This window comes from Parus major, chromosome 4, assembly GCF_001522545.3.
Source record: "Parus major isolate Abel chromosome 4, Parus_major1.1, whole genome shotgun sequence".
Classification (NCBI taxonomy): Eukaryota; Metazoa; Chordata; class Aves; order Passeriformes; family Paridae; genus Parus; species Parus major.
In genome coordinates this window covers 25391519-25418299 of record NC_031771.1, presented here as the reverse complement: position 1 = coordinate 25418299, position 26781 = coordinate 25391519, and the positions used below count along the sequence as shown (strand labels likewise).

Sequence of the window (26781 nt, the reverse complement as noted above, 5' to 3'; positions counted from 1 at the left end):
AGAAAATTGTGCAATGTCTGTTTATGCCTTCATCATGCCGAGGAGACACTTAACAGTAAATAACCTATGTATACCTGAGGTAAGATACTGTTTCTGCTTTCCCTGCACAGTGCTGCTGCAGCACGGAGCTGATCCAAACATTCGGAACACCGATGGGAAATCTGCACTGGATCTGGCAGACCCTTCAGCAAAAGCTGTACTCACGGGTAAGATGCATACATCTCTCAGCAGCGTAGCCCGAGTTTATTTTGTGTGTATAAGTTCAGTATCAGAAGAGCCTTCTGTCTTTTGAGATTTTCTGTTGTGTAAGAGCATTTTAAAACTGTCTTTTACCAGCTTTCATGTTGATGTAATTGTTGTTAATCTGCTGTGTTGCTATAGGTTTGCTTATTCTACTTATGCTAATGCTGTAATTTTCTGTTATAATATCATTTGTTATTTACTGTATTTCTCTGGGGTTTTTCTTTTTAAGTGATACCCGGTAGACAGATTGAACAGAATCTCCTAGCCCCTGAAAAAAAAATAGGAAAAGAATCAGGTCAATTGTGTTAAGACCTTCACTGTTAGGCAAGCAAGGACATTTGTGTAACTATAAAAGTACCTAGGATCTGAAAGACAACCTGCTACCGATTGCAGAGATCAATATTTACGTTAGATTTTGCTGCAGATTCACATGCTGCTCTTTCCTTCCTCTTCCTTGTTAGTTATTTTGGGTTGAACCCTTTCTCATCTACCAGTTTTTTTCTTTTTTAGGTGCTATTAGCTGCAAAACGGTGTTTCATGACAATATTCTACGGATATAACTTTGTTTTTACAGAGCTTTGATTTTTATTTTTTTTTATTAATTAACCGTTGTGGCATACCAGTGAGCATGAAAACTATAATATAGTAGCTTGTCAAATCAGTATCAAGAAATACATGGTCCTCTGTGCTGATTTGACATCTAGGAAATAATGTTTAAAACAAAGTAATATTGAATTTTAAAATATATACAATTAGATTTATAGAAAGGGATTCAGCAGCTGAGGTTCATTTGCAAGAATAGCTGTTTTTCTTTTGCCTTTATTTTCCCTATTCTCTCTCTGTTTTTATTGACAGCTTAATTTATAGGTTATATGCTATGAAACACCCGTATTCTTTCTTCAGATTATGTTCAGAGCACACCAGCTCCCTTCACTTTGTCAAGAACATTTCCTCATCTTCTTTTTTCAGTGCGCTGAGTGCTATACATAATTATCTACAGTGCTGCAGTGATTTCAGAGTGCCTTTGGAACAGTGTACTTTAAATACATATGATTTACTTTAATTACTCTGTGTCAAATTTAAACATGTTCCTACAGTGTTAACACTGATGTTAGCTGTGCTAAGCAGGTTAATCTGACTTTTGGCTGTTAATGGATACAGTGTACAGATGCTGAAGATAGAGAGTGCAACAGGGAGTCAATGTACCTCAGAAGTGTCAAAGGATATATGCCATTTATTTGTAGGGAGCTTGACATCCCTACAGTGTGGGGGTTACAAGCCCCAAGCTACTCTTCAGGCTATGAAACTTCAGGGGATTGTAGATTAGGAAAGTCTGTGACCTCATGTCTGCTCGACTGATTTCTCTGGGCACTGGATCACCTTGTGCTTTAGGCAGGGGAGAGGGCAGTGTGTCATAGCAGACAAGTGGAGATGGATTCAAATAAGCGCTCTGAGAACACCCTGTGAAATGCAGCCAGCACCCATCTATGGGCTTGCCCCTAATGCCTCACATACAGCATCAGTGACTGAAGCTGTCTGCAGCTAGTGAATGTTACCAGGATGTGCATATAAACCCACATGGTGCTATATTTCTGTTCAGTTGTTCATAAAAAGGCATCATTTTTGTATGTGTTTGTTCTTCCCAGCAAGAAAATCAGCTTTTGTTTTATCAGCTTTGTCCTCAAGGTGGCTCTTAGCTACACAGGGCTCTGTGCTGTGTACCTGAGTTTCAGACTGTGCAAACAGGGCTGGACTTGGGCTGTAGCTGCCATGTGATGCACAGTAACTGAAAAACCTAACACTGGAGATGTCATTTAAATGGAAGATAGCGATTAAGAGCTGTATTTTTCTGAGTGTTGCCCTGTTTTATAGTCTCTCTGTTAGGCTGCTATTTCTCATGCATTTTCCATATGTTGTTAACTTCAGGTCTTGCTTCATCCCTCTGGAAGAAGGAGGCTTAAGGGATTTCTTAGGAGCTCTCTGACTGGGGATAATCTTTAGCTACAGCAATGCTTTGCAATTAGGTGCATCAGAACTTAAAGGTATTACTGGATTAAGGATGAGTAGGATATATTAACTTAATTTTCAGTATTTAGTATTGAATGGTGGGATTTTAGGAATGCTCATATTTAGAGCTTTTCTAAATAGTCCATAATTTGTTACTGTATTTACATCTTTAAGCAGCATGCATGCCAAGGTTGATCTCATTGTTATTTTTGATTCCTTTTTCTATCTGTGTCTATCACAGAATGTCCTGGGTTGTAAGGGATCTTAAATATCATGTAGTTCCAGGCCCCCTGCTGTGGACAGGAGGCACCTTTCATTGAACCATGTTGCTTAGAGCTCTATCCAACCTGGCCTTAAACACTTCCAGAGATGGGGCATCCACAAATTCTCTGGGCAACCTGTTCCACTTTCACAGAAAAGAATTTCTTCCTTACATCCTACTTAAACCTACCCTTTTTCAGTTTGAATCTATTTCCCTTTGTCCTATCCCTACACTCTCTTGTAAGAAGTCTCTCACCATCTTTCTTGTAGGCTACCTTCAGGTACTATAAGTCTTCAATTAAGTCACCCCAAAGCTTTCTCTTCTGCAGGCTGAACTGTTCCAGTTCTCTCAGCCTTTCCTCATAAGGGATTATGATGGACTGTATGACCATAGCAGACTTTTCCACATTGTTGCTGTATTAGTTGTTGAAGAACATGGATTCCTCTTAAAACTTTTTTTGACCCAGTATTTGCATAGGTTCGTGCATCTGTGTTAATTGCTTTGCAAATGAACTGTGATTACAGTGTCCCTTTGACCTCCAACACAGCAAAAGTAAACAGAAAACTTGTTGGTAATTGATTAAACCTTTTCAATTTGACAAAGAAATCTGTATGTGTTTTAAAAGGGAAATTCCTGCTGCATAAAAAGCATTTCTGCTGTTCTGGCAGCAAATGCTGAATCCACAATGACTCGTTCTTTTCTGTCTTCCAGTCTAGAATAATGTATACTCTCCTTTTCACCTGGATTGCAGAAAGGAGATGTAATGCAGTAGTTTTTGGCATGACTTCTAGCCATTTTCCTGCAACATCCTCTTAAAATATGTGTTTTATAAGGAACGATACGTAATGAAGATGAAAGGCTAGTATTTTGATGGAAATGGACTTTGAAAATTTCTTTGTAGAATAAAGAGAATTTTATCAAAATTAAACAACCAGTACCATCTTTTTTTTTTTTAAAAAAAAAAGTTACATAATTGAGGAATCTGCTTTTTACTATGCAGAAAGCAGCCTATTTTCCTCCTTTCACAGGATAGGCAGCATTTGTGTGAACCAAGCACTTCATGTTTGAGAGGGTGAATATTTTGTTTCTTCTTATTTAGCATCCCATACTCTTCCTGAATCATGTTGTGAGAAAAAGAATTGTAGTCCTCTTTTTCTCTAGGCTGAAGTGGTACTACAGGCTCCAAAAACGTATCACATCAAAGAACATCTGAGAGCTGTTAAACACACCAGATTAATATCCCAGTTTATTTTATTTTAGTTTAATTGTCTTTGGGGTGTGTGGTTTCTGAGATGGGGACTCATCTTTGTTGCCATACATAGCACTGGTGCACTCCCATCCAGAGTAGGGCCTTTGGGAGCTTTTGCACTGCTAGTCATATTAGTCTTCATTATTTTCTTACCCTGATGATTGCCTCTTTAAAGATTAACATAATTTATATCTTCCTTGTACAGTATATGACAAGCCAACAATATTGTTAATGATTTATGTGAATTATATATAATTTTTTTTTCACACAGTGATGCTTTCTTGCCTCTTATTCCCCATATTATCTACTATTCAGAAATGCTTTCTCTATGTGAATAGTTGTTCTTTGTACTCAGCAGTTTCCAAAGGAGCTGTTAGCAGGAGCTGAAGGCATTTTTGTTGGATAATATATTTTCGTCTGCTTCATGCCAGTGTTTTGTGGGGTTGGTTTTTGTTGGTTTCAAGAATTACTCCCTTGAAATAGATCAAAATGGAAAAAGTCTGAAAACTGCTGCATCTCTAGATTAAAGGAAGATTTCTTAGGTATGAAATAATGTCTTGTTTGTTAATAGAATCAATTTTCAAAGTTAAACAAGACTCTGATCTTCCTGTTTACTATGGAAATAATGTCTTTTACAAACAAGTGCTTTAGGTCCTATTGAGCACTTCTCACTTGAATTTTTGGATGTGGAGGACAGCTTGATGAGTGAAAGTATAGCTGGGCTAAGGTTACTAGAGGTGTTAATGAGGATTCATGTTTTCATCTATTTGTCATGTCAACTTCTTAATTTAAGCAGGGAACATAGTTCATATATTGAAATATGTTTGCACAATTCTTTTTGAAGTGAACTGCCATTTATGCATAATTTTCCTGCAATGAATAGAAAAATCTGATATTTCACTACAGTAAGTTGACTGAACTTCAGAGAATGGAAAATGGATTTTAGGTACAACTTACCCATTTTAAAAATAGCAGTAAGAGAAGAAATTTTAGTTTGTTAATTTTGTTTTTCCTGTGGCACCTTTACGGCTTGACTGTATCAAATCCTAAACTATTTCCTTCTGGGTTGGTGTTATTTCCTTCCTGGTACTCTTAGGATATTGAAAGCCTTCCAGATAGACAATAATACTTCATTTTGGGAGGTGCTAACCTTCTCCCCCTTTCCTTTAATTGACCTAAATCTTACGTAGTGTGTGCTTAATCAGATCATTGGGACAAGGTTTAGCTTCTGTCTTTACAAAACAGTATAAGAAAAATCAGAACAAAAGGAAAAGTGATTTCATGATAAGAAGGGCAGGTGATGCTAGAATGTTTTGGGCCACCCACTTGTCTAGGTCATTGTCCTTTCTGATGGTAACACTGGATTTGCTGCCTTACAGAAAAGAGCAAGAAAATCCCGCACTTGAGGAATATCAGTGACCTGCAGAAAACATGCACCGCGTTTCATATAAGCTGTTAATACTCATCTTGAAGCAAGAGGTCTGAAGAGCCTTTTCCAGAACTTGCTTGAGCTTTGAATGTATGTTTTTGTGATTGTTACTTGTTTAGCATTCAGGTGGTTTACTCTTCCTTTTTTACCGAGACATAAGAGGAGGAAATAAACCATATTCTCTAGTTCACTGGTAGAATGCCATGTGACACTTTTACATTTGGAGTCCATGGTGATTTGTTACATTTACTTCCTGGAGCATTATGAGGAGTATCAGCTTTCCTTTGGGGATGCTGAGGTCATTCCTCTTCCAGTCTTTGGAAAGATATGGGAAGAAGGTACTTGTGGCACAGAACTGGAACATAAAGTCTACCATTTTGGTGGTCCTCATCTAGAAGCTCTAGTTCTATGGATTTTAAATCTCATATTATTTTTAGAGACTGTTATAATGATGACTGTCTCGATGTATTTAGAACTGTATAGTTTTTAAAAATCTCATTTAGTGTATAGTCTAATTCCCACTTGACTTTTTGAAGAAAGTGCACAGGTTGCTTAGCAAGGCAGGAGTTAAATGCCATTTTCTCTCAGTTCTGGCATGGTCACATTTCACATTTCCTTTTTTTTCTCATTGAGAGGAAAGTGGAAGAAATGGTCCTCTCTTTGTTCTAGGTGTTGTACCATACTTGGTGTGCACATCTGCTATATTTCTTCTTCAAGAAGAGCAGTTCTTGATCTTTAGAATGTGGACATACGAAGTTTCACCTCAATGGAAAGGAAGTTGCACTTCGGCGGTACTGCTGGAACCACTGATTCTCTTTCCGCTTCCAGCACTGCATTATTTCAAGATAATGTATCTTGATTTGAGCACTGTGCTCTGGTATAGCTTCCAGTTGACTTCTGGAGTGATGATTTAATGGCTTTCATGGCATTTTGTTATTGCAGGTTTTATTCAGGCTAAGTTTGTTTTTTATTATGTCTCTGATTGCAGGAGAACTAAATGCTTTATGGGAGCCTTTAAAGCAATTCTGAATTCTGGAGTTTGTGGTTTATATTCCAGTATAATTCTAGGTGATTTATGTTATGCTTGCAGTGTTTATTGCTTTGTCAGTACTCCATTTTGTTGCTCATTCCCTCGGTTTCTTTTAGGTACTTCTAGCTTCTGCTGTTTTTTCTCTGGTAATTAAATAATTTAAATATTTCCTTCGGTGTGATAGGTTATTTCACACAAGTTGCAGTGTATTTTATCATATGTATTTATGGAAACAAGTTATTCCAGCTTTTAAGTGTCTGAAGTGTTTTGGTTCTGACTCCATAACTGCATAACTTCTTTAATCTCTTATTGAGGGACTTGTGCAAGGATTTGTGTGAGCTGGTGTGTACTTTTGCTGCCTCAAGTCCATTTCCATGTCTTAATGTGCTTAGATTTCTTCCAATTGTAACTTCAGCTCTGGGTACTCGTTTCTATAGGGCTTAATTTTAGGATAATGAGAGCTTCTCTCTTTCCTCCTGCTCCATATTTTAAAGTTAAGTGCAATTATCCTTATCTTTTGTTTAAGCTTAGATGTGTATCTTGAAGTGGCTTCTTTGGAATGTGGGTGTCAGCCTAGATCAGACAACTTTTCATTCTTCTCTGTAGCTTTAATTTAGGCAAGGAGCTAAAAGTCTGTAGTCTGTTGTGTAGGTAGTCAAGTAAGAAGAGGCACTGTGGGATTTAGGATTGGTGCTTTTATGAAAAGCATGGTTTTGTTTTACACCATCCCCCTGGCAAGGATTTTCACTCTTTTTTTCTTTTTACTGTTTTAGCAGTTCAGTAATATTTCTCTTCAAATGGAATCAAACTCTTAAGTAGCCAAAGGAACAAATTATCTTTTCAAAGTTTTCACAGAGCACCTAAATCAGGTGGTTTTGCTTTCTTTTTCTCAGTTCTGCTGTTGTAGACTTGTGGATGCTTTGAAAGCTTTCAGAAACCTAATGCACACAAATTTATTTGGCTTATAGTTCATGCTGAAATTTTACAATGTCAAACCAGAAAAAAAGCATTTCTTCCCAGGGTTTGTTGTTATTCATATGGACAGAATAACAAGTAAGATCTCCGTAGCTTGTAAGTAAAGAATACAAAATATATGTTTCATGCTGCCCTAGGAAAAATAATTGCAGAAATGTAAGTAAGAAGCCTGTCTATTTTCATAGTGCATCAGAACTCTCATCTTTTTTTTGTTGCTTTGCCTTGAGCACTGGTCTATCTTATACTTTATTGATTTTTTTTTTTTCCTTCTCTAAATGTTGATTAGGTAATTTAGTTGATTAATTTTAGGCTTTGTTTGTTGGGGTTTTTTTTATATTCTATGTTGTACATTTCTGATTTTCATAGTGATTTCTGCCAGTCTTAAGACCAAATACAATTTTAATCTCTACTACATTTTTCCATTGTCTATGGATAACCATCCTGGATTATTGTACCAAAATGGCCTTTTCTATACTGCATGCGATAGTAAGGCAGGTGCAGTGGTAAGAATTGAGTGGATGGAGAATGTTATATCATGTACCTTCTCATTTATTTGGTTCTGGTTTTAAGTAGCAATTTTGACTATTTTAATGTTGTTTTTGTGTATGCCTGATTCTAATAAGAAAGCAAGCATTGAACTCTTAGGAAAGAATTTTTAGCTGTCAGGAAAATTCCTGCATACAAAAGCTTCCATTGCTTTTCTGTCTTGTACCCTGGCTTCTAGAGCAGTATTTGATACTTGTTTTCTTTGTTTAAATATTGAAAGCGATGAACCAGTCACAGCTGAAATCTGTGGAGTCTGTGAATTCATGGACAAAACATCTAAGATGATGTTTTTCCAGGTTTAACAGATAAATCTAAAAGAATGCTAATGTTGCATAAGGAAAATATACTGACTAGGAAATGGGAGAGGCAGACAATCTTAATTTTGCCTTTTGATGCGTGTATTAGGACACACCCTGCTTATGAGACTGCTTACTGTTCCCAACTGCCTCATTCAACAGGATGGATGGCTATGCTCTGGGGAGGAATCAGGACTGCACAGTGTGGTTGTGCTGGGCACTCTTTCTGTACAGAACTGCTGTGCCAAAGTTGTGGTGAGTGGGTGTGTTCTTGCCACCTGATAATTGCTCCTGCCGTGATGAGTAATGGGCACAGGATGCAATTCAAGTTCTGTGCTGCATAGGGCACCTTGTTTGGTCAGAAATTTTGTTTCCCCTTTGGCTTTACTACCCATGTGCTTGATATAATTTAAGTTCAAGTGTATGACTTTGCCAAGGAGTTAGTACTCTTGAAATTTAAAGGGACTTGAAAATTCTCTTGTAGATCAGAAAATTGATACTTAAGACTGTAACAGTGCTCTGAGGGTTTGTTTGAAGCTCTTTGCAGCTTCCATGCTCCAGGTTTTGTATTGCTCTTTTGCTGGGTTTGAAGCACACCATGTGTGTTTGTCTTGGATAACCCATTTCACCTTAGGATGCTCTGTCATAAACTGATTGGTGATGTGCACTGGATTCTGCTGCTAAGTTGCTCCTTACAGCAGTTTCTATGTGGTTTCCCAGTTATAAATAAAGCAGGTATCCTGCAGATAAGATTTAGTTTGTTGTGTTGGCCTTATTTATGGTACTGAATGCAGAGAGTCAATCAGGGATCCTGTGAAAGTGGTATGGTCATAGTGGAATGCACATACAACATGCGGGTTGAGTTTAGCATGCATGGAAAGTCAACTGGATATTGGAGGGGAATGTGTTTACTATAAATAGACTCCTGTAGCATCACCTTTTTTGGACTTTCCCCAGCACTCTCCTTTATTCCTGTCCTTTATTTGTGTAGGTATCTACTCACTTTTCCCTGCATCTGTGTAATCATAGCAGTAGTCTTCAATAGTTTAGACATATGGACTTGGATTTATCAAATTGGCCATACTATGCATTTTTTCTAGGTCTGAAATGCGGCAGAACTCTTGGGTCATTTGATCTCTCTTCTAAAATATCTAGATATTAAAGTTTTCGTCTCAGAGAGAAAAGAGTTCTATGTTGTATTCAAATACATAAAGTATTGCGAGCTTTGTGGACAGCACAAACACTTTGTCTTAAAGATGCGGTGAATTTATAGTTTAAAAAAACTAGATTGAGATAAGCAAGAAGAATTTGAGCCTGAAGGATTCAAAGTTGGCAGAATTATGATTGGGAATTAGTTTAAATCATTAGTTTAAGTTATTAATTTAAATCATGGTTGTTAAGTAACCTTTAGTTTCCTAGCAGCTATCACAAATGCTACCAGCTCTGTCTACAACTGTTTTATTGTAAAGAGTCATTTCATTGAGTAAAGCTTGTTTTGCTTTCATGTGGTGCTGTACTTAGACCACCTACCTTGAAGTCTTTCAAAATTAATTGGCATAGAGAACTTTTATAATTGTAGAAATATGTAATGGAAATGGAATTGACCTGACTTATTTGATGAGGTGATCTGATTCTTTAGGCTCAGATACAGTTTATATTTCAAATGGCTATGGATTAGATATTTCTTTGATAAACAACACTTCCCAGAGATGAAGGAGGTACGAGAAGCTTACACTTACTGTCATGGTTTCTGTTCTATCACTATCACACAGGCCAAACACCACAGGTCTGCTGTGCATCTTTTGTGCCATGACACAAGACCGGTGTGCAAACATTTGAGGCCATCCACGCAACTTGTTCTGTTGAAGGGGCAGTACATGGAGAAGGGAAGGGGTAGGAAGGTAATCTAAAGCAAATGGCTGTAACCTCTTCCTCATTGGGCAGGTTGCAGAGAATAGTTGGAACCTGTAAGAGACTCTGTTTTCTTTCTAGAAATATTCCAGATACCCCTCTACAGTTGACTGTGGCATCATATGGAGTGTTAATGTGGAGTCTTGGTGTATATATCTCTACTTAAGGAGTGTCCCACCTATAAGACTGAAATAGAGCTGCATTGCTTCTGTTGTATTTTATGTATGCTTTTAACTCTGGAGAAGAGTTTATGCTGTTTAATACTGGGGCTGTAGTGTGTGGGAGTGTTGTAATTCTCATGTGCACACATGTGTGTGTGTTTATATTATCAACAAAAATGAGGCACTTCTATGGTTAGGTAACGACAGTGTTATTTTTCATAGTTGAAGTTGCAAGTGTTGTTTTTCATTGGTGCATGAAGAGGCTTCTAGAAATATGCTTCTCTCTGAACAGGTATTTTAGTGTTATAAGTTTATGAATAAACTAAGACGTTTCTGTTAAATTAAGGAGCCATTTCACTGGCTGTTTCATTCAAACTATCACAAATAACATAAGTATTGACTACGAAGTTTGAAGTCACAGGGTTTTGGAGTCTGGTGAACTTCCTTTTTCATTTGCAGGGTGAAAGAAAAAGCAGTCTTGATGGCTGAGCATTTAAAAAAGTATTAAATTGTTTAATTAACTCTTAAAATTATTTAATTGTCAAATAAAAACAATCCCCAGCTTACCTATATTTAGAATAGAATATAGCTTAAAAATACCAAAACCTAAACAAGCCAAACTCTATTTATATCCTCCTCGGAGGCTGCAATAAGGAAGGAAAAAAACCTACTTCTGTAGTGTTTGTCTAATTTCCTAATTTATCACTGAAAGGCAACCAGATGCTGTGGTGGATAGTGCTGATGCATGAACTTGAACTTTGTAGAATACAATGTATTTTATGTTGTATAGGTAGCAATAGAAATAAATATTTTTAAAAATTATTCAAGTAGCTGGGTATTTCAGTTTAATTTGTGTGGTGCCAATATGTGGATCTGTAAGTGAAGAACATGGAAAATTTAGTCTAAAATGAAGAAAATTGGATGGAACTGTTTTTGAAAACTTTGAGTACTTCCGTTTGTTGAAAATGTCAGGCTCAACAGAAGATTTATTAGCTTCATTTCATGCTTTCTAACTATTCGTTGTGATCATTAAATAACAATCAAGGCTCTTTCTGTGTGATGAGAGATCACTTGTTATACTTCAATTTTCACTGGAATGAATAAGTATTAGCATTTAAATGGAAATTACTAATTTCTTCTTGCATATCCATAGGTCTCAATCCTGCCAAATGCTGAGCCACTCTAGCTATGATCCAAGAAAGATCTGGAGTTAAGCTGGGGTTTATTCAGATGTTTAAGTGCTACATACTGAAGCAGGGCCACAATGCTCACCATATCAGGAAGGAAGATGGAGACCATTCCACTGAAAGTCTCAGTGGGTGCTGTTCTCCTCTGGGGTAGAATGGGTGACATGAAGGCAGTGGCTGTAGTCGGCATCTTGTGAGTAGACAAGGCCTTGTTACAGATTTTATAAAATGAAGCAAGTCACTTATAAAATTAATTTGTTTTTGTCTGTGTGCAATTATTTTGAAGAATTATGTGTGTATGAAGGAATAATGTAGGTCAAAGCAGTATTTCCCATCAGAGTAATGAGCATGCAGACCCATTATTTTGCATTTTCTATTTTATTGTCTTCATGAACAAGGAAACATGGTGGGTTTTTTCCTTTAGAAATTGAAGTAAAATTTCTGAACTGTAGTGAGTGTGGTTGAGATTTTAACTAACTTTGAGCATTACCCATGATTATTGTTTATGAAAGCATTGTGTTAAGATATGGCAAGGCAGAACTTGCCCTTCAAACCATAGGTGTTGATGTGAGTCAGCTTCTTTTTTGTGTCTGTCCAACATACTTCTTAGCTGCAAGGTGTTTGGCTTGGTGCTCCCTGTGGAAATGGGACCTTACATGTCAAATCCTGGAATTAACTTAGGATCTCTTTCCTCTTTGGCTTTCTCCCACAGCCTCCTGCAGTCACTGCAGTGCAGTCTTCCACTTTGGGCATGTGGTTCTTTGTGGTAGCATTGGCAGGAACCTCTGATAATTCAAGGGCACACCAGAAGCCTTGAAAAGCTTCCTAATGTTTATTTCTCCTCACTCCAAGCAGCACAAGGGGGACGTGGAACCTCTTTTTTTGCCGTATCTTTGGTCTCTTTTTGTAGAAATGAACACTGCTGCTTTTTCTTTTCAAAGTTCAAGAGTTCTTTTTAATTATTATTTATTATATTCTTATCTCATGGCTAGAGCTATTATCTCTAGGTGGAGGATGAGATTTCTTCTCATACTTACTGTTCATCCTTGCCTACTTGATGAGGCTAATTCCTGATTTGTTGTTGTTGGTTGGTTGGGTTTTTTTTGTTGTTTTGTTTGTTTGTTGTGGAGTTTTTGTTTGGTTGATTTTTTGTTAATTTGTTTTTGTTTTTTACTGCTTTTCCAAGAGTAGGGAAGGATTTTACTGGGTAGGGGGGGGCTAATGTCAGTCTCTTGTGGATGTATGATGAAGATTCTTTCTGAGCTATAGGAGTTTTCTCTGAAATTAGACTGAATTTGTCATTTGTATGTGGCTGCTTATCAGATTTGCATGAAGATTCAAAGTTCATAATATAGCAAAAATTAACTTACTATCAAGCTTTATGCTGAACCTCTATGTAATACTTTTGAGGTGATATTAAAAAGCTTGACCTCACTGGGAAGTAAGAAGTCACCTGTATCTTTGAAAATGCAACAGCTGTGGTCTTCCTTTATCTTTACATCTCCCATACATGAAAGACAGACTGGCAAAAAAGACTGTTTTCCATGTCTCACAAGCCCGTTTGTTTCCAGTGTGCTTTAGAGACATTTCAAAATTACATTTTTTGTGATTTGTACCCAATTTAGTTGCATTTAATCATATGCTTCATAACTTCCCCCTACAGTGCAATGCAACTGTTCTTATGCTTAAAAGAACTGTGTGATTAAGTGCTTTACTTGCTTGGTAGCATTGAACAGTTTCTAATTTTAACATAATAGTTAATCTATTGTCAGACTTGCACGAAGACACAAAATTTTGAATTGGTACCACATTATTAATGGAAATCCTTCATGCATCTGGCAAGCTATATTGTAAGTTAAGCAAAACTCTTTTGTTTTGGAAATGCATTGATAAATCATACCCTGTTATGTTGCAACACTTACAGAACCAGAATTAGAAAACAGTAGACCATAAAGTATGTGTGCTATGCTATTGATTATCTCTCCTAAATAGTTAGTATGTATCTGAAACCTTTGTTTCGCACAATGCTTTTTCCTGTCCCACAAAGACAGCTACACTTTTGTTCAAAGTAGAGTAGTAGTTTTCAATGCTGATTGAGAGACAGAGTCCTGAGACTTGTTACAGGTGTTAAAGGTACCATTTATAGACATTGGGGAGGCATTTCACTTTTCCTTGAAACAGCTTACAGGCCCAAAACTTGGACAAAAGAGGTTTTATCCTGTGTTGTGATTCTTGTAGTTTAATAATTTCCTTTCTATTACAAAAGTGGGCTGTGCCTGATATTTTATTAGTGTCTGAAACATTTTAAGATTAGGCTCCCCTCTTTGTGGATAAGAAGCTTATTTCTCTGCTGTTTTGTTTCAGACTCCACAGATCTTGCTGCTTTGGGTGATAAGTGTTTCCATAATGTTAAGCACTCATTAGACCATAGGTGGCTCATGTATTTTTCATTGTTGCATGTATTAGTCCTTTAAACAGCTTGGGAACTGAATTTTGGCAACAGAAATTGTGGGATTAGTTCGGCTGAATTTGATCTTTGAGGGTTGATCACAAGAAGCAAGTTGCAGAGTTAGAGCCTAGATTAGAAGTGGAAAAGGCAAGCTATCTCAGTGAACAAGAACTATTTTATAAAATAAAATATAAAATCACCTCCCTCACACTTAGCCAGTAGAAAAAAGGAGTATAAAATACTTTTCCCTTTCTCTTTGAGAACATGGAAGAGGGCCTGTGAGTTGAGTCTTTGCTCTTCAGATTTCCCATGCTTCTGTGCATGTGTAATTGTTGGCTGAAGAGCACTGTGACAATGAGCAAGCTGGTTTTAGCTGTCTCCTTTTAACACTTCACTGGGAAATTGTTTTCATATCCCCAAGCTTATTCCTTTGGAAATGGCAATTTATGTAGCTGTGTCTGAGAGAGTTAGGACGACTTGGTTGTTGGAAGGGGTACCCTAGGCAGAACATGGGTCCGCACATGGATACTTGTGTTATGATGTATGTGTTACAAGTATATGTCACGCTACTTGTGTCTGGATGAAATGTTTAGAAGTAGAAATAAAATAGCATTGGTATTTAATTGACCCTAAATGTTATGGTCCATCTCTGCAAACTAACTGCATCTTCCCTTACTAAAACCTCAGGTCCAATATCTTTTATACAGTTATTCCAAGGAAGTTTCTACAAAGCTTTCTTTGTCAGTAACTTCCTTGTCAGTAAAAAGTTGCACCCATAGTAATTCAGCTTGCAAGCACTGATCGTCCTAACAAAATCCAAACCTTGGAAGTAAGAAACTGACTGCAAAGCTCATGTCACCGTTTCTCTCCCCCTTCATCTTCTTCACTTCCCTACAGTACCTTTATGGTTTTCACAGCTTTCACTTGGTTAGAAATTGCAAGAGGAAGGACCCTGAGGGTATTCCCTTCATTCCTTCTTCTTATTCTCTTCACTTTTCTATTTGATACACCTTATCTATAGAGGATGTTCTCGATGGACTGCAGTGTGGATGGCTATCTGCTCTGGCATTGTGGGGGAAATCTCTTCTTTGGCACCTGCAACATTTCCCCTTTTTTTTCTCTGACCTGTGTGTTTGCAGAACAGTTTCTTTCACATGTTCTCACTCCTATTTCACACTTGCCGTGCAGTGTTTTTTACCCTTTTTAAAATATATCAGCACAGAGGCACCACGAGTGCTGCTGGTGGTCTCAGCTTTGGCCAGCGTTGGGTCTGTCAGAGCTAGCTCTCAGTGGCTGTGTCCAGCACAGAACAGCCCCATATCCTTCCTCAGAGGGGCCACCACAGCAGCACCTGCTGCTACTCAAACCTCGACACCTGCACACAGTTCAGGCTGGAAGCTGGGTAGGCAGTCTCCTACTGACCACATTTGACTCCAGCTTGTTAAAATCACTGTTAACCTCAGCTCCCCAAATGAGCTGCTGTTGTAATGTTTGACATCTGCTGTGTACTATGTATACATAGCTGTCAGCTAATTTGAAATACAGCCATCTGGAGTTTAACCTCAGTTATTTAATACTGCCCATTCCAGAAAGGCCCTTGGGTATGAATGAATCAGTCATTTCTGCTTCTATCCAGAATGTGATTCTTCTGCGATTTATTTGTCATTAAAAAAAAGAAACCAAACATATTTATGCGAAGAAAGGTTCTCATCTCTTCTTTTTCACAGTAAAACAGCCTAAATTTGCAAATGGCTATCTTCATATTAAAACCTAAAATAATTTGGGATAGTGCAAAAATTGGCAGAGCTCCATGGATCCCAAATGGTGCAATTTACCTTTTCCCATTTTACATGTATTCTTTTGATAACATTTTTACAACATGGATTTTGGATTTTCCATTTTACATTTGTAACTGTTCTCGAAAATACTTTGCCTCTGCAGAAGTAAGACATGAAATATTATTTAAATTTCTGTGATTTGAGCTTTCAAAAGAATGAATCCTGAATGTGAGTAATGATACTATTTACTCAAGCTGTATCTCTCCTTGGAAGATACATATATTACTCTAAAAAATTTAAATAGATCCTTTCTACCATAATTCATGAGATTTTCTTGAGCGTTTTAGCTGTAATTAAAGACACGGTCTATGTCGTTAGAAGTAACATGATCTTTCAGCTCCTCAAAAATGACATTAATGTAGAATGCAATAGTAATTTGTCAGCGTGCATGAAGAGGAGCTATAATTTTACATTTAGCATTCAGCACGTACACATTTTGACGACTTTGAATTTTGGTAATTTCTATTGCATTATGCTTTACAGTCTGGTAATAATTTAAAAAATATATCTACATTTCATTTGGCATTGCTGCAGTGATGATTGTTAGTACTTATGTAAGCAAAAACATCTATAATGTTAAAAGCAGAATTTTATGGTAATTTTCTGTTCTAAAGAAAGCATTTTTTTCCTCCATATAGAGCAAATATAAATAAAGCTGAGGATATTAAGTGTCACATTTAATGGGTAAGGAAAATGTCATGCTGTGTGACTACTTACCAGAAATTTTATTTCCTGTTATTCATCTTGTCCCAATAAGTCTCTAACATTTTCCAGAGGCTTCACAGCTAATACTTCAGCTAACAGTTTTTGGATTTTGGTATCACAGCCAGAATAATAATTTAGAAGTATTCACAAATATGCTTCTAAAATGTGTCTCACCTCCCCTTCTCCAAGGGCTGTCACTAGGAAGTGCATAGTTTCTGTCTGTTGTGATGTTCTCACATCCATTCTGGTTTTCAGGATTAGTGTGTATAGAGCCATTCATAATGGGTATACACTGTGATGGAGAAGGCACAGAGGGATCTACCTGTGGCTTTTTCTGATGCAAGAAGGGACTAAAGACCAGTGTATTTGCAGTGAAACCGGGGTCTGTTAAAATATACATACCAGTGTGCCAGAAGAAATCCTGAGAAGCAAACTGTTGTCTAAATACCTTAGATATCATTAAGAGTGCTGAAAGTGAACGTTTTTCTGAGGTCCAGCTACCAGAGCTTAATGTGGTGCTGCCACTTGTGTTTTTCCTTTGTGCCAGAGTATCTTGTGTTTCTTTCTACAGTGGCATACTTTTCCAGGAGGTTATTCTTTGCCCTGTGTTAATGGCGTTCTATATATCATGTGTTAGGTCTGGTAAATTTGCCTCAAAGATACTCAAAAGTGTAAGGTGTAGGAAGACTTGTACAGGGGAGGTTTTTCTGCCTCCCTTTGATGTACATAATTTAATGTTGCTGCAGGCTATGTGCACAAACCAATAAATTTGAATATAACTCTTGCCCAGGGTGGTCCTTCTGAGAACATCATGGGCACGTCAAAGACATGATTTGGCATGACACTGCTGCATTGTATTCATGCCAGCATGCTGCATGACCTACAGAGGTACATTTTTGAAAGGCTGCTGAAAAATGTCTTCTCAGTTCAGGCCTGCCTGTCCTGTTGCTGTAATGTTCTTCTTGTTTCTGATTGTTGATCTCATAAATGCTTGTCCTGGTTTCTCATACTTGATAGGAAAAGCAAGGAAGTGTTGTCAGGCTGTGCAGTTTAAATTGAAAATTGTTATATAGGTCTGTTCAGAAAAGACAGCTTAAATTGAAGAACTGAAATGATTTAGTTCAACAATTCTGCTTGATCTCATTTCTTCCTTCTTCATTGTTATTTGCCCTTGGGTTTAACAGAGATATTAAACTTTCTGGGAGCCAGAAATACCTGAGATTCATTTATTGCTGTTTCATTTAAGCCTACTATTAAAGTTAATGGGTTTATGTCCTTTCTGCACTGTGTAGTTTGAATATAGATCTAAAATCTGGTCTGGTGTCACAGAACTGCAGAAGCTCTCAGGCTGGAAAGGGACCCCTGAAGATAACCTAGTCCAACCCACCTGCTCAAAGCAGGGTTGACTGGAGCAGATTGCTTAAGACCATGTCCGGTCAGGTTTTGAAAAGCTGCAAGAATGGAGACTCTGCAAATTCTCTTGGAAGCCTGATCTAGTGTTTGATCATTCTTGCAGTTGAAAAAAAGTAAAAAATGTTTAGTGGCAACAAAATGAGAACAAGTTGTTTTCTTAGTGTCTGAAATCACATATTTCTGTTGAATTGTTTTAATATATCCTTGGTTGGTGCAGAAACTTCATATTTGGCAGGTGTCTATGCTGCATTCAGGGGTGTGCCTTTAGCTTCCCCAGTGGAAGTCCACCTCAGTTTGAGTGACTGTAAGTTTCTGAAAATTTTCGTTTGCAAAACCTCCAAAGAACTTCTTATCACGTTATGGCTGAAAGGTGGATACTTCGTGGCTGCTGGAAGTATTTGTTCCAGTTGACTTCCTGAAGGTACCAGCTGTGCTCCAGAATATGCTAGCACGTATTGAAATGGTGGGAAATTGAGGAAGCAATGCAAATACACACCAGCAAGCTTGACTATGAGTTGTTAAAGACCTGTTCAAATTATGCAGTCATTTGGTGTAAATAGGGTATATAGAGTTTAGTAGTTGTTAGTGAAATGCTTTGAGCATGTAGCAAGGTGACAAAGCAGTTAACAAGGATGATTTTTAAAAAACTGCTGTTGTCAGAGGCATATTCATTCCAAATTAAGGAAGCAATTAGCATGAAGCAATTAGTATGCTGTAGTATGTGCTATGTAAACTCAAACTGGGTTTTATTTGTATTTACTTTGCATTTCTTTCCTGATAACAAGTAGGGTCTTCTCTCTTGGAAAAAAAAAATAAAAAGCAGCTGTGTAAGTTATATTTCTTCAATTTCCTGATTCCTCCACTTACCAAATAAAACCACCAAATGTTGCAAATGACAGTTGGTCAGTCACAGCATTTAGTAACGCTTCTCCAAGACTGCTGCTTCTTGTTACACCTCTGCCCTAGAAAGCATGTGTAATCTGCTGGTGAAAAACTACATGACTAGAAGTAGAAGTTTGTCTGTAGTTTTGCTTTAATTGAACCAAACTCAAACTTAGTGAAGTGTGTATAGGAGTGGGGAGAGGTAGGAAAATTGTAGAAATATCTTAAGGCTGAGAGTCAGGCATGAACATATTCAGAAATGTCAGAATTAAAGTTGCACAGGTAACCTGTGTCCTGGTTTGGTGTTTTTTTCTGTCATAGCCAGTAATTATTGGGGCTCCTTATGTTCTGATAGCTCCAGATCATAGTTAAAGTAGAAGGACTTGTATCTAGTATAAATCAATTGGTGAATAGTAAGTTGGAGAATTTTCACTTTAAGACATAGCTAAAGAGCTATGGTGGGAAGCATCACCTCTTTTTTTAAGAAGCCAGGCTTTATAAATATGGTATCGACAAAGGCTTATTAAAATGTCAAGGCTTCTGGTTTTGTCCCAGGCATTTTGTTTACAAATGCTGATTTCAGCATTTAGAAGCATCAGGCTCTTCCCAATCTTGGCTCCAGGAAGCTTAGTGAGCTGTATTAGGATGGGCAGGGAAAGGCAGCTAAATGTTGCCAGACTTGTCACCCTGATATGCTGAGTGGAAGTATACTATGGGAGAGTGTGGGATAAAGGTTAAGTTTCTTAGTACTGGGAGACAACTTTGAAACAGTCCCTTAGCATACTCGGCTGTTGGCCTTCTTGAATGTGTCAGAAGAGCTGGCCTTAAGAAAGCAGTATCATCCCTTTCTATATACTGATGAAGTCTAGTTTTAGCATCCTCTCCTAATAAAGTGTTTATTTCTCTACTTCCAGTTTCTGTTACAGGGTGAGATTATATAAAATACTGAAAAGTTCTGTCTTTTGTTGCTGCTTTGCATGAAAATTTAAAATGTCAGCTCTGACATTGTGAAGACATGTTAATTTTTCTCATATTTATATGCCTGGAAACAGTTTTCTTTACTTTTTCCCTGATTCATGTTCCTTCACCCTTTATCTTCTTTCTCTTTCCTCCTTTGCGTTTTTTTCAAGTTAGGTTTTAAAATACTGAGATTGGATGATGCTGAGCATAACAACAATCAAGTTCAGTTCCCTGCTTTGGAAATACAAAGCCTTAGAGGTCTTTGCTATCTCTCCTATCAACAACTCATTAAATATAACATTTTTTGGGTTTTGTTTGAGGTTTTTTTCAGTGTAGGGTAACTTTGGTCTGGTTCAGTCCTGTGGACTTGGCTCACACTAGCAGTTACTAAGTATGGGTCTACAGTGCATTCTTTTGAAAACTTCCTGAAGCATCTGTGTGGTGCCCTCCAGGACTGCTATGGCATATGCACAAAACTGCACTAAGTCAGGATTATGATTACTTTGAAAGCCCTCTCCAAATGTAGAGTAAAATGCTTATGTAGATACACCAGAATTCAGAAGTATCAGAGGCACCTTTGTCAAGCTGTTTTGTTACAGCCTTCTGGTTAAACTCTTCTAGGTCATTGAACTAAGATAGACTTTTACATTAATTATATGGATTGGCATTGCTTTTGGCAGAAATAACGGGATGTGTTTCTATGTGTGGCCAAAGATACTTTTCTTCTTAGAGGATTAGGTTTATTCAGTGACTTTGCTTTGCATTCTGTTAATGCCAGTTTTATTGTCCCTAATTCATTTGATCCGGCTGTGCTGTGTTTAATGCTATTCTTTGTTATTGAAGCAGCAAAGCTTTTTTAACAAACTGAAGAATGGCATCAGTATGAGTTTGCTGGCCTTTGTGTATTGCATAAGCACAGCTGTATGCTGCAGGTTGCAATGTTGCTGTTGCTCTTACTCCTTCAGTCTTTGTAGGTGTTTTCTAAGCAAATGGAGTACGGAGGCGTGATGAATCTTGCTCTTGTTTTGAGGGGTGAAGACTTTGAGGAATGTCACCAGGTCCTGAATATGTTCACTTTGCCATCTTGTTTGCATGTATTGTAGCTGTCATGTGAATTTGTTTTAAAAGCCCCGCTTCTCAGTGCAGTCTTTTGAGAGAAAGACTGCCTTGAGTGGGGCCTTACTACTGGTGAAGGTAGTTGGAAGAACTGTATCTGTAACAAGTATTTCAGTGGTCAGTGTTTTATGACTACAGTCAAAGGTGTCTTAAATGTTTGGAATGGATTTGAATGCAAAATCCCTACTTTTAATATTTCTTCTGTTTATATGTATGCTCATGGTATCCAGTGAGGTGTGCTGCACATCAAGGAAATATGTATATACCTTAATTCACGTGGAGGATTCTTAATCAAAAGTCTCTCTTGATATTAGAATAGTTCCTATCTGTAACTCTTCTTGCTGTTGTCCGGGACCAGCTCTGCCTTTTTCCCGTTTTGTTTCTTTTCCCTGACTGTCATAATCTTTAGAGCAGCTTCTTTCTATGTTTCTAAGTACCTATATACTTTGAGAAAGTCATGTCTAAAACAAGTCCTTATTTTTTCCCTTTTTTTCCTCTTCCTCTTGTGGTCTTCAAAGGGTTGAAGTGTACCTCCCCCTGCTAGGCAATCAAGGAGAGGTTACAGAGGTTTGAAATGAAACTGTCTGAATGCATTGAGTCTGTATCAGGTAGAAGTTGAAAGAGGTGCTTTTCCTAGCTTGTCAGAAGAGAAGATGATTTGGTACTCAATGCAAATGCAGGAAGAGTCCAAATTTTCATAATTCAGTACTCTGAGTTGCTTATTGTCCCTATAGACTACTGAGTGCTTTAGATAGACTGATAACTCTTATTGTTATTGTGCTGCTCCACCACTATACAATGCATGTGTAAAACATTCAGGGAAGAAAGGCTGGCTGTGATAATGGCACCAGACAGAGCAATTGATTATGTGCTTAAGCTGAAGAGTAGGGCACCTCTTTTTTTGTGGTAAAGAAACATGATAGCTTGTCTTTAGCTGCAGCTCAACAAAGTGCATTAGACATGAGAATATCAAGGTCAGTAGGGTTGCTCACACCCATGCTTAAAGTTAAATATGCTTTAGAGTGTTCTAGCTATGTTAGTTTGGGGACCTGGAATAGCAATTTTTTTATCTAAGCTTCTCAGTTGTGGAAAAATAAAAATAAAATTTGAAAAGTTCAGATGAAAAGGAAAAGAGCTGAATTTAGCTTGAAAGACTGAAGGTAAAGGGTGCAAGTAAATGCAGAGTGAATTGATTTTTAATTTGCTTAAGATCATCTTGTTGCTACTTTGGTGGCCTAAGGGATTGCAAAACTGACCTTGATGATTCTTCTGCATTGCCAGAACAGAGGAAAATTATTTTATTCCAGAAAGCAAAAACATAATGGAACTTCAGTATAAATATGCAAAGATGGGAGGACTAGTAAAGAATTGTGATGTACAGAAGGCTTTCTGGCCTTGTGCATGTTTGGGAAAAAAAAATAAATATGGATGAAGTAATGTTGTAGGTGTATACCCCTGGAGCAGAATTTGCTAACATTGTCTGGCCTGGCCTAGTTCCTTCCATAGGCACAGACAGTGTGGTTATTGCTGGAGTATCTGTCTCTCCTTTGTCACATCACAACTTCACGGATTTGATTGCATTCCCTTTTTTTTTTTTTTTTTTTTTTTTTAAACCTTGCTGTTATAATTCAGTTTAATGGCAGCCTTGATGTTGTTGTGACTGTTGCAGTGATCAGCCTTGCCAGAGCACTGCATGAACTGGCACTGAACTGAAGTTACTGGGAATAAGTAATTAGAACCACAGAGTAGTCTGCCCTCTACTTTTGAGATTAATGGTTTGCTTTTTGCTTTTTTTCCAAGGATAACATGATTTATCTGCTGTTCAGAGTATTTCTTGTTCTTAGAATACCTGTATTAATCCCCATCTGAACTAATAATTCCCCAATTATCTGCATGGGTAAGGCATCCTGTGTTTTCCTTTTAACCGCGGCATTAAAGATTTGTTTGGGGTAATTTACCTTTCTGATGCTGTCACATACTGCATCTGTCATCTTTCCTTGAGAATTATTTTTGACCTGTGTACTTGCCCTTGGGGTCAAGAATGAGGATCTGCAGGTGCTTGACTTGTTCTCCCTCCCTTAAGAGGAGGCACTGAACTAGCAATGTCACCTGTTGTGATGAATTTATGGCACTTTCTTGCCAGGTCTTCAGTTAAAATGATGTACTGTTTTCTTCAGTGTTCTTGTGGGGTGCACAGATAGGCAGGTTCATGTTCAACTCTCTTCTACTTCTGTGACATTGTTTAGTTTCCTTTTCTTCATAGTACTGTTTTTCTTTTGTCTCCACATTGTTTATTGCCATCCTGATTAAAAACCGAGGCAAAGCTGCCGTGAAGAAAGCTAGTGCTGCCAAGCAGAGAAGAAGGATGTTCTGTGTTCAGGTAGCATTCAAGGCAAGAATGAGTAAAACATTAAACCCACATTTTTTCTTTATGAAGGAGTATGTCTTTTCTATCCATGAATTGAAGCTGGTTGTCTGCAGCAATGAAATGTTTGTAGAACTTCACAGGTGAACCATCTTCAAACAGCAAAATGAAGACTGTGAGGTACCAGTCTAGAGTCAGTGAATGAGCCAGGGGAAGCTGAAAAACTGACTGGTGGTTGATGGCTTCCTTTTTGGCAGAAGAGCAAAATGCTTTGTTCCAGAGAGAACATCACAATTTTTCAGGGATTGGGAAAATACAGGCATGGAATTTTACTCTGCAAAGAGTACAAGCAGTGCTTTGAGGCTTTTTGGAGAATGGAGGAAGCGGGACTGGTTATATAAATGTCTCAGTATATAAGGACTATTTAAAATAGTTTACAAACACAGAAAAGTTCTCAAAGATATCTCCAGGAAGCTGTTATTCATAGATAATATTCTCAAGTATCTATTCTTTGAATAGAAGCTTCATTCTGTGCAGTGCTGCACTGCACACTGCTTTGAGATAAGAGGACTGACACTAATGTTTTCAAACATTTATTTTGAAATGTTGTCATCAGAGCATATTTTAAATAGCTGCCTGTTCTGTAGGGTACAGGCTTTGTACGTTTCCTTTCTCTAGTCTTGTATTTTCATTTGGTCACCTAAAAAGTAAGTACTTTACTCTTTTGAAGGCATTCCCTTGTGTTTTGAAATTGAATCTTCTGTATTTTCGGCTCTTTCAGTAGCATTTTCAATTCTTAGTTTAATTTGATTGTTTATTGGCCATAGAACATCATGGCCCGTATCCTTCTGTGCTCTGTAAATTTGTTTTTGCTTGCCTTTTAGGAATACAATGTTGTACTTGTCTGTATGATGTTTATTTTGTATAATGGCAAGAACATTTTGGCATAAATTCAGAATTCAGTTTGTTCTTTCAATCTGGGCAGGCACACAGCTCTGTCCTTACTCAAGTAGCAAACTCATGGCAACTTTTGTCTGACTGCCACCTTCAACAAAGCCATTACATCTTGCTATGTGTATGTGTCTGACATGGCCAACCCAGGTGATACAAGTGACTGACAAGGGTGCCAGCTGTTCTCAGGAATAAACCTAATAGAATTGCTAGAGGAGCTTGTCTCTGTCTAAAAATTAAAACTCCTATAATGCATATCAGTACCTTTGAATACCTCTCATATTCTCACATCATTGTCAGCCCTAAAGTAGCAGCTTCTCATGACAAATGACTGATTCTGTACAGAATCCCTTCATTTTCTCTATGCAGTCTACTGCCTACTTTTACTTTCAGGAAGGTAACATGGGAGGGGGAGTAAGTATTGAAAACCAAACTTATGATATCATCATATCCAGGGAAATTGGGCTATTTATTTCTAAAAAGCTTTTGAATAGATCCATGTAGGGAGCTGGACTCAATAAAATACGCACCTTGCCTTTGTGAGCTCTGTTCCTACAAACAGTGGAAAAGGAAGGTAGAGCCCTGAGAATCTTCCCTCTGAATAGCTGAGAACTAAGAATTTATTTTTTTGATTAATAAAATTCAGCCTTTCATAATACCTTTATAAGTAATTTTGGATGATCATATTACTCTTGCTACTTCATTATATTAATAATTACTACTCTAATAGACTCTACTTAGAGGATTAAGCACCATGACTTCTGTAGCTAAATACACTTTTGCAGTCATTGGCTTGCCCAGAGTCATAAGGCAGGTTGGTGTGTATTCTCCTTCTGCCTCATTTCCTGCTGTGGGCTTCCCTGGAGTGCTGGGCTCTCAGTTCCCTGCTCAGGTATGAGGCAGGGTGCAGGCTGCACTGGTGTCTTGTCTTACATCCCCTGGTAAACTGGGCAGTCAAGAGCTCACTTCAGTGTATGGTCAGTCTGAACTAACCCTCTTCAGGATAGACTTGTGCTGTGGCCAGGCAGAAATTTATGCAGGGAATCTACATTTCAGCTACCTTTGCCTGCAAGGTAAATCTTGCATGTTAAAGGCAATTTTGTGCTGAAATTGAACAGATAGGCTGATGCTGACTGCTGCCAGTTTGCAGAACCATCCAAAAAACTGGGTGTTCCTTTTGCAGTTGTAAACAAACTTAGTTTTTTGTTCCTGTTAAGCAAGTTCTTGTTAAAATGTGGGCGAGGCAGACATGTGTGAAGAGACATTATTTTCTTGGTAATACACTGTTTCATGTATGGCTCTGCTGGTTAGACTCTTGTCATCTATTGCCCTGGAAGTGAGGGATTTATTCTATCTGGGAGAGCAGACAAAAATAACCTTTTCTTTGAAAGGAGATGTGCAGATTCTATTTACTTTATAGCAGTCATAGCTGAAAGTCTTTTGTGAGCAGCCTTTCCATGAAAGACAATTTCTTTCCTATAAGCACAAGAAAAAAGAATTGATTATAAAATTAGAGGGATGGAAAGAACAAAAATCCAAACCAGCATTGTGTGTAAGTATAAGATTAAATATACTTGTCTAAGAATGGAGAGAATAACATTTCTGTGTTTTCATTGCTGATCTTCCCCACAAATCTAAAAGATAAGTATTTTAAGTGATGCCTTTTCAAATGGTACATTATCCTCAAGGAGCTAGATGAGAACTCTGATTGTTCTAGAAATTGTTGATCTAACTATCCAGTAAATCTTCCTTTCATGGATCTCTCTTCTCTTGAAATCATGTGGAGCTTTGCAGGGATACCTCTTCCTGCTTACTGGCAGGGCAAATGTAGCTCCATCTCCAGAATCTGCCTACTTTTGTCTGCCTGCACTGCTGCAAGATGGTAGGCAAGTGTTTTAATCCTGAACAGCTAGCAGATCAGAAGGAAAATAATTTATGACTTACGTGCATTGTGGCTTCTTACTGTATGTGGCCATAATTTCTGCATACGATGTTCTGTCTTTGCTAAGGCTGGGAGTAGCATCTTGGAGAAGGTTAGAAAAAGGGGAAGGAAAAGAGGAATGTGACTGTTGGTTGAGACACTTCTTAGCTGCTGGCTAGGAGTCCCACTGCCCAGAATATGAAAGTACCATACTTCCAAGTGTGGTTTGACTTGCTGAAGGACACCACTGAAGGAAATGTTCTCACCATCTGTATGCTCAAGAATTATGTGGGTTTCCATATCTAAGCATAACCTTATATTTGGACTAAAATGGTAACTACAAAAACTGTCTGACAAAAACCAGAGGCATACTGACATCTTACTCTGTTGGACTCCTAGAGAGCCCACTGCCAAGGGTCAGGGCTGCTGGTGTGATTGTTGAATGGAAAAAGAGAATCCAGAAAGTTTTTGTACTTCCTCTCTTTGAATATTTCCTTGTCTGTTCCTTTCCTTGTGTCCTCTGTCTAAATCCAAAGCCATTTTGATTTCAGTAAAGGATGTTATGGTTAGAACTGTTTTAATGGCACAGTGTGATCCAGCAAGAACTGTCCTTTCTCTGCACGTTTGTTCCTCCTCCCTGCAGTTTTCGTTGTGCTGCTCTCTGAAGACAGACCCAGTTCTCTTATAGCGTGTCTTTGCTCTGCTGAGGGATGCTCAGAGGATGGTAAAAAGGAGAGTCAGGATCGGGAAGCAAGTTCCGTCAGTAATAATCCCACTATTTCCTGCATCAGTAACTGGGCTTTTATAGAAAGGGATAAGCAGGAATCCTAAACTGGCATTGGGGAAGGTACAGTATGGTTTCTCCTTGATGGTATGTACTCTCTG

At 37.9% G+C, this 26781-nt stretch overlaps 1 protein-coding gene across 2 annotated transcripts in view; it reads left to right on the top strand.

Annotated features, from left to right (window-relative positions):
• TNKS (tankyrase) overlaps nt 1–26781 on the top strand; it is a 127407-nt gene that overhangs the window by 28180 nt on the left and 72446 nt on the right. For both annotated transcript variants that reach the window (XM_015624747.1, XM_033513959.1), the window contains exon 3: nt 111–206. In XM_015624747.1, the coding sequence (XP_015480233.1) occupies nt 111–206 (96 nt within the window). The remainder of the gene's footprint in view (nt 1–110; nt 207–26781) is intronic.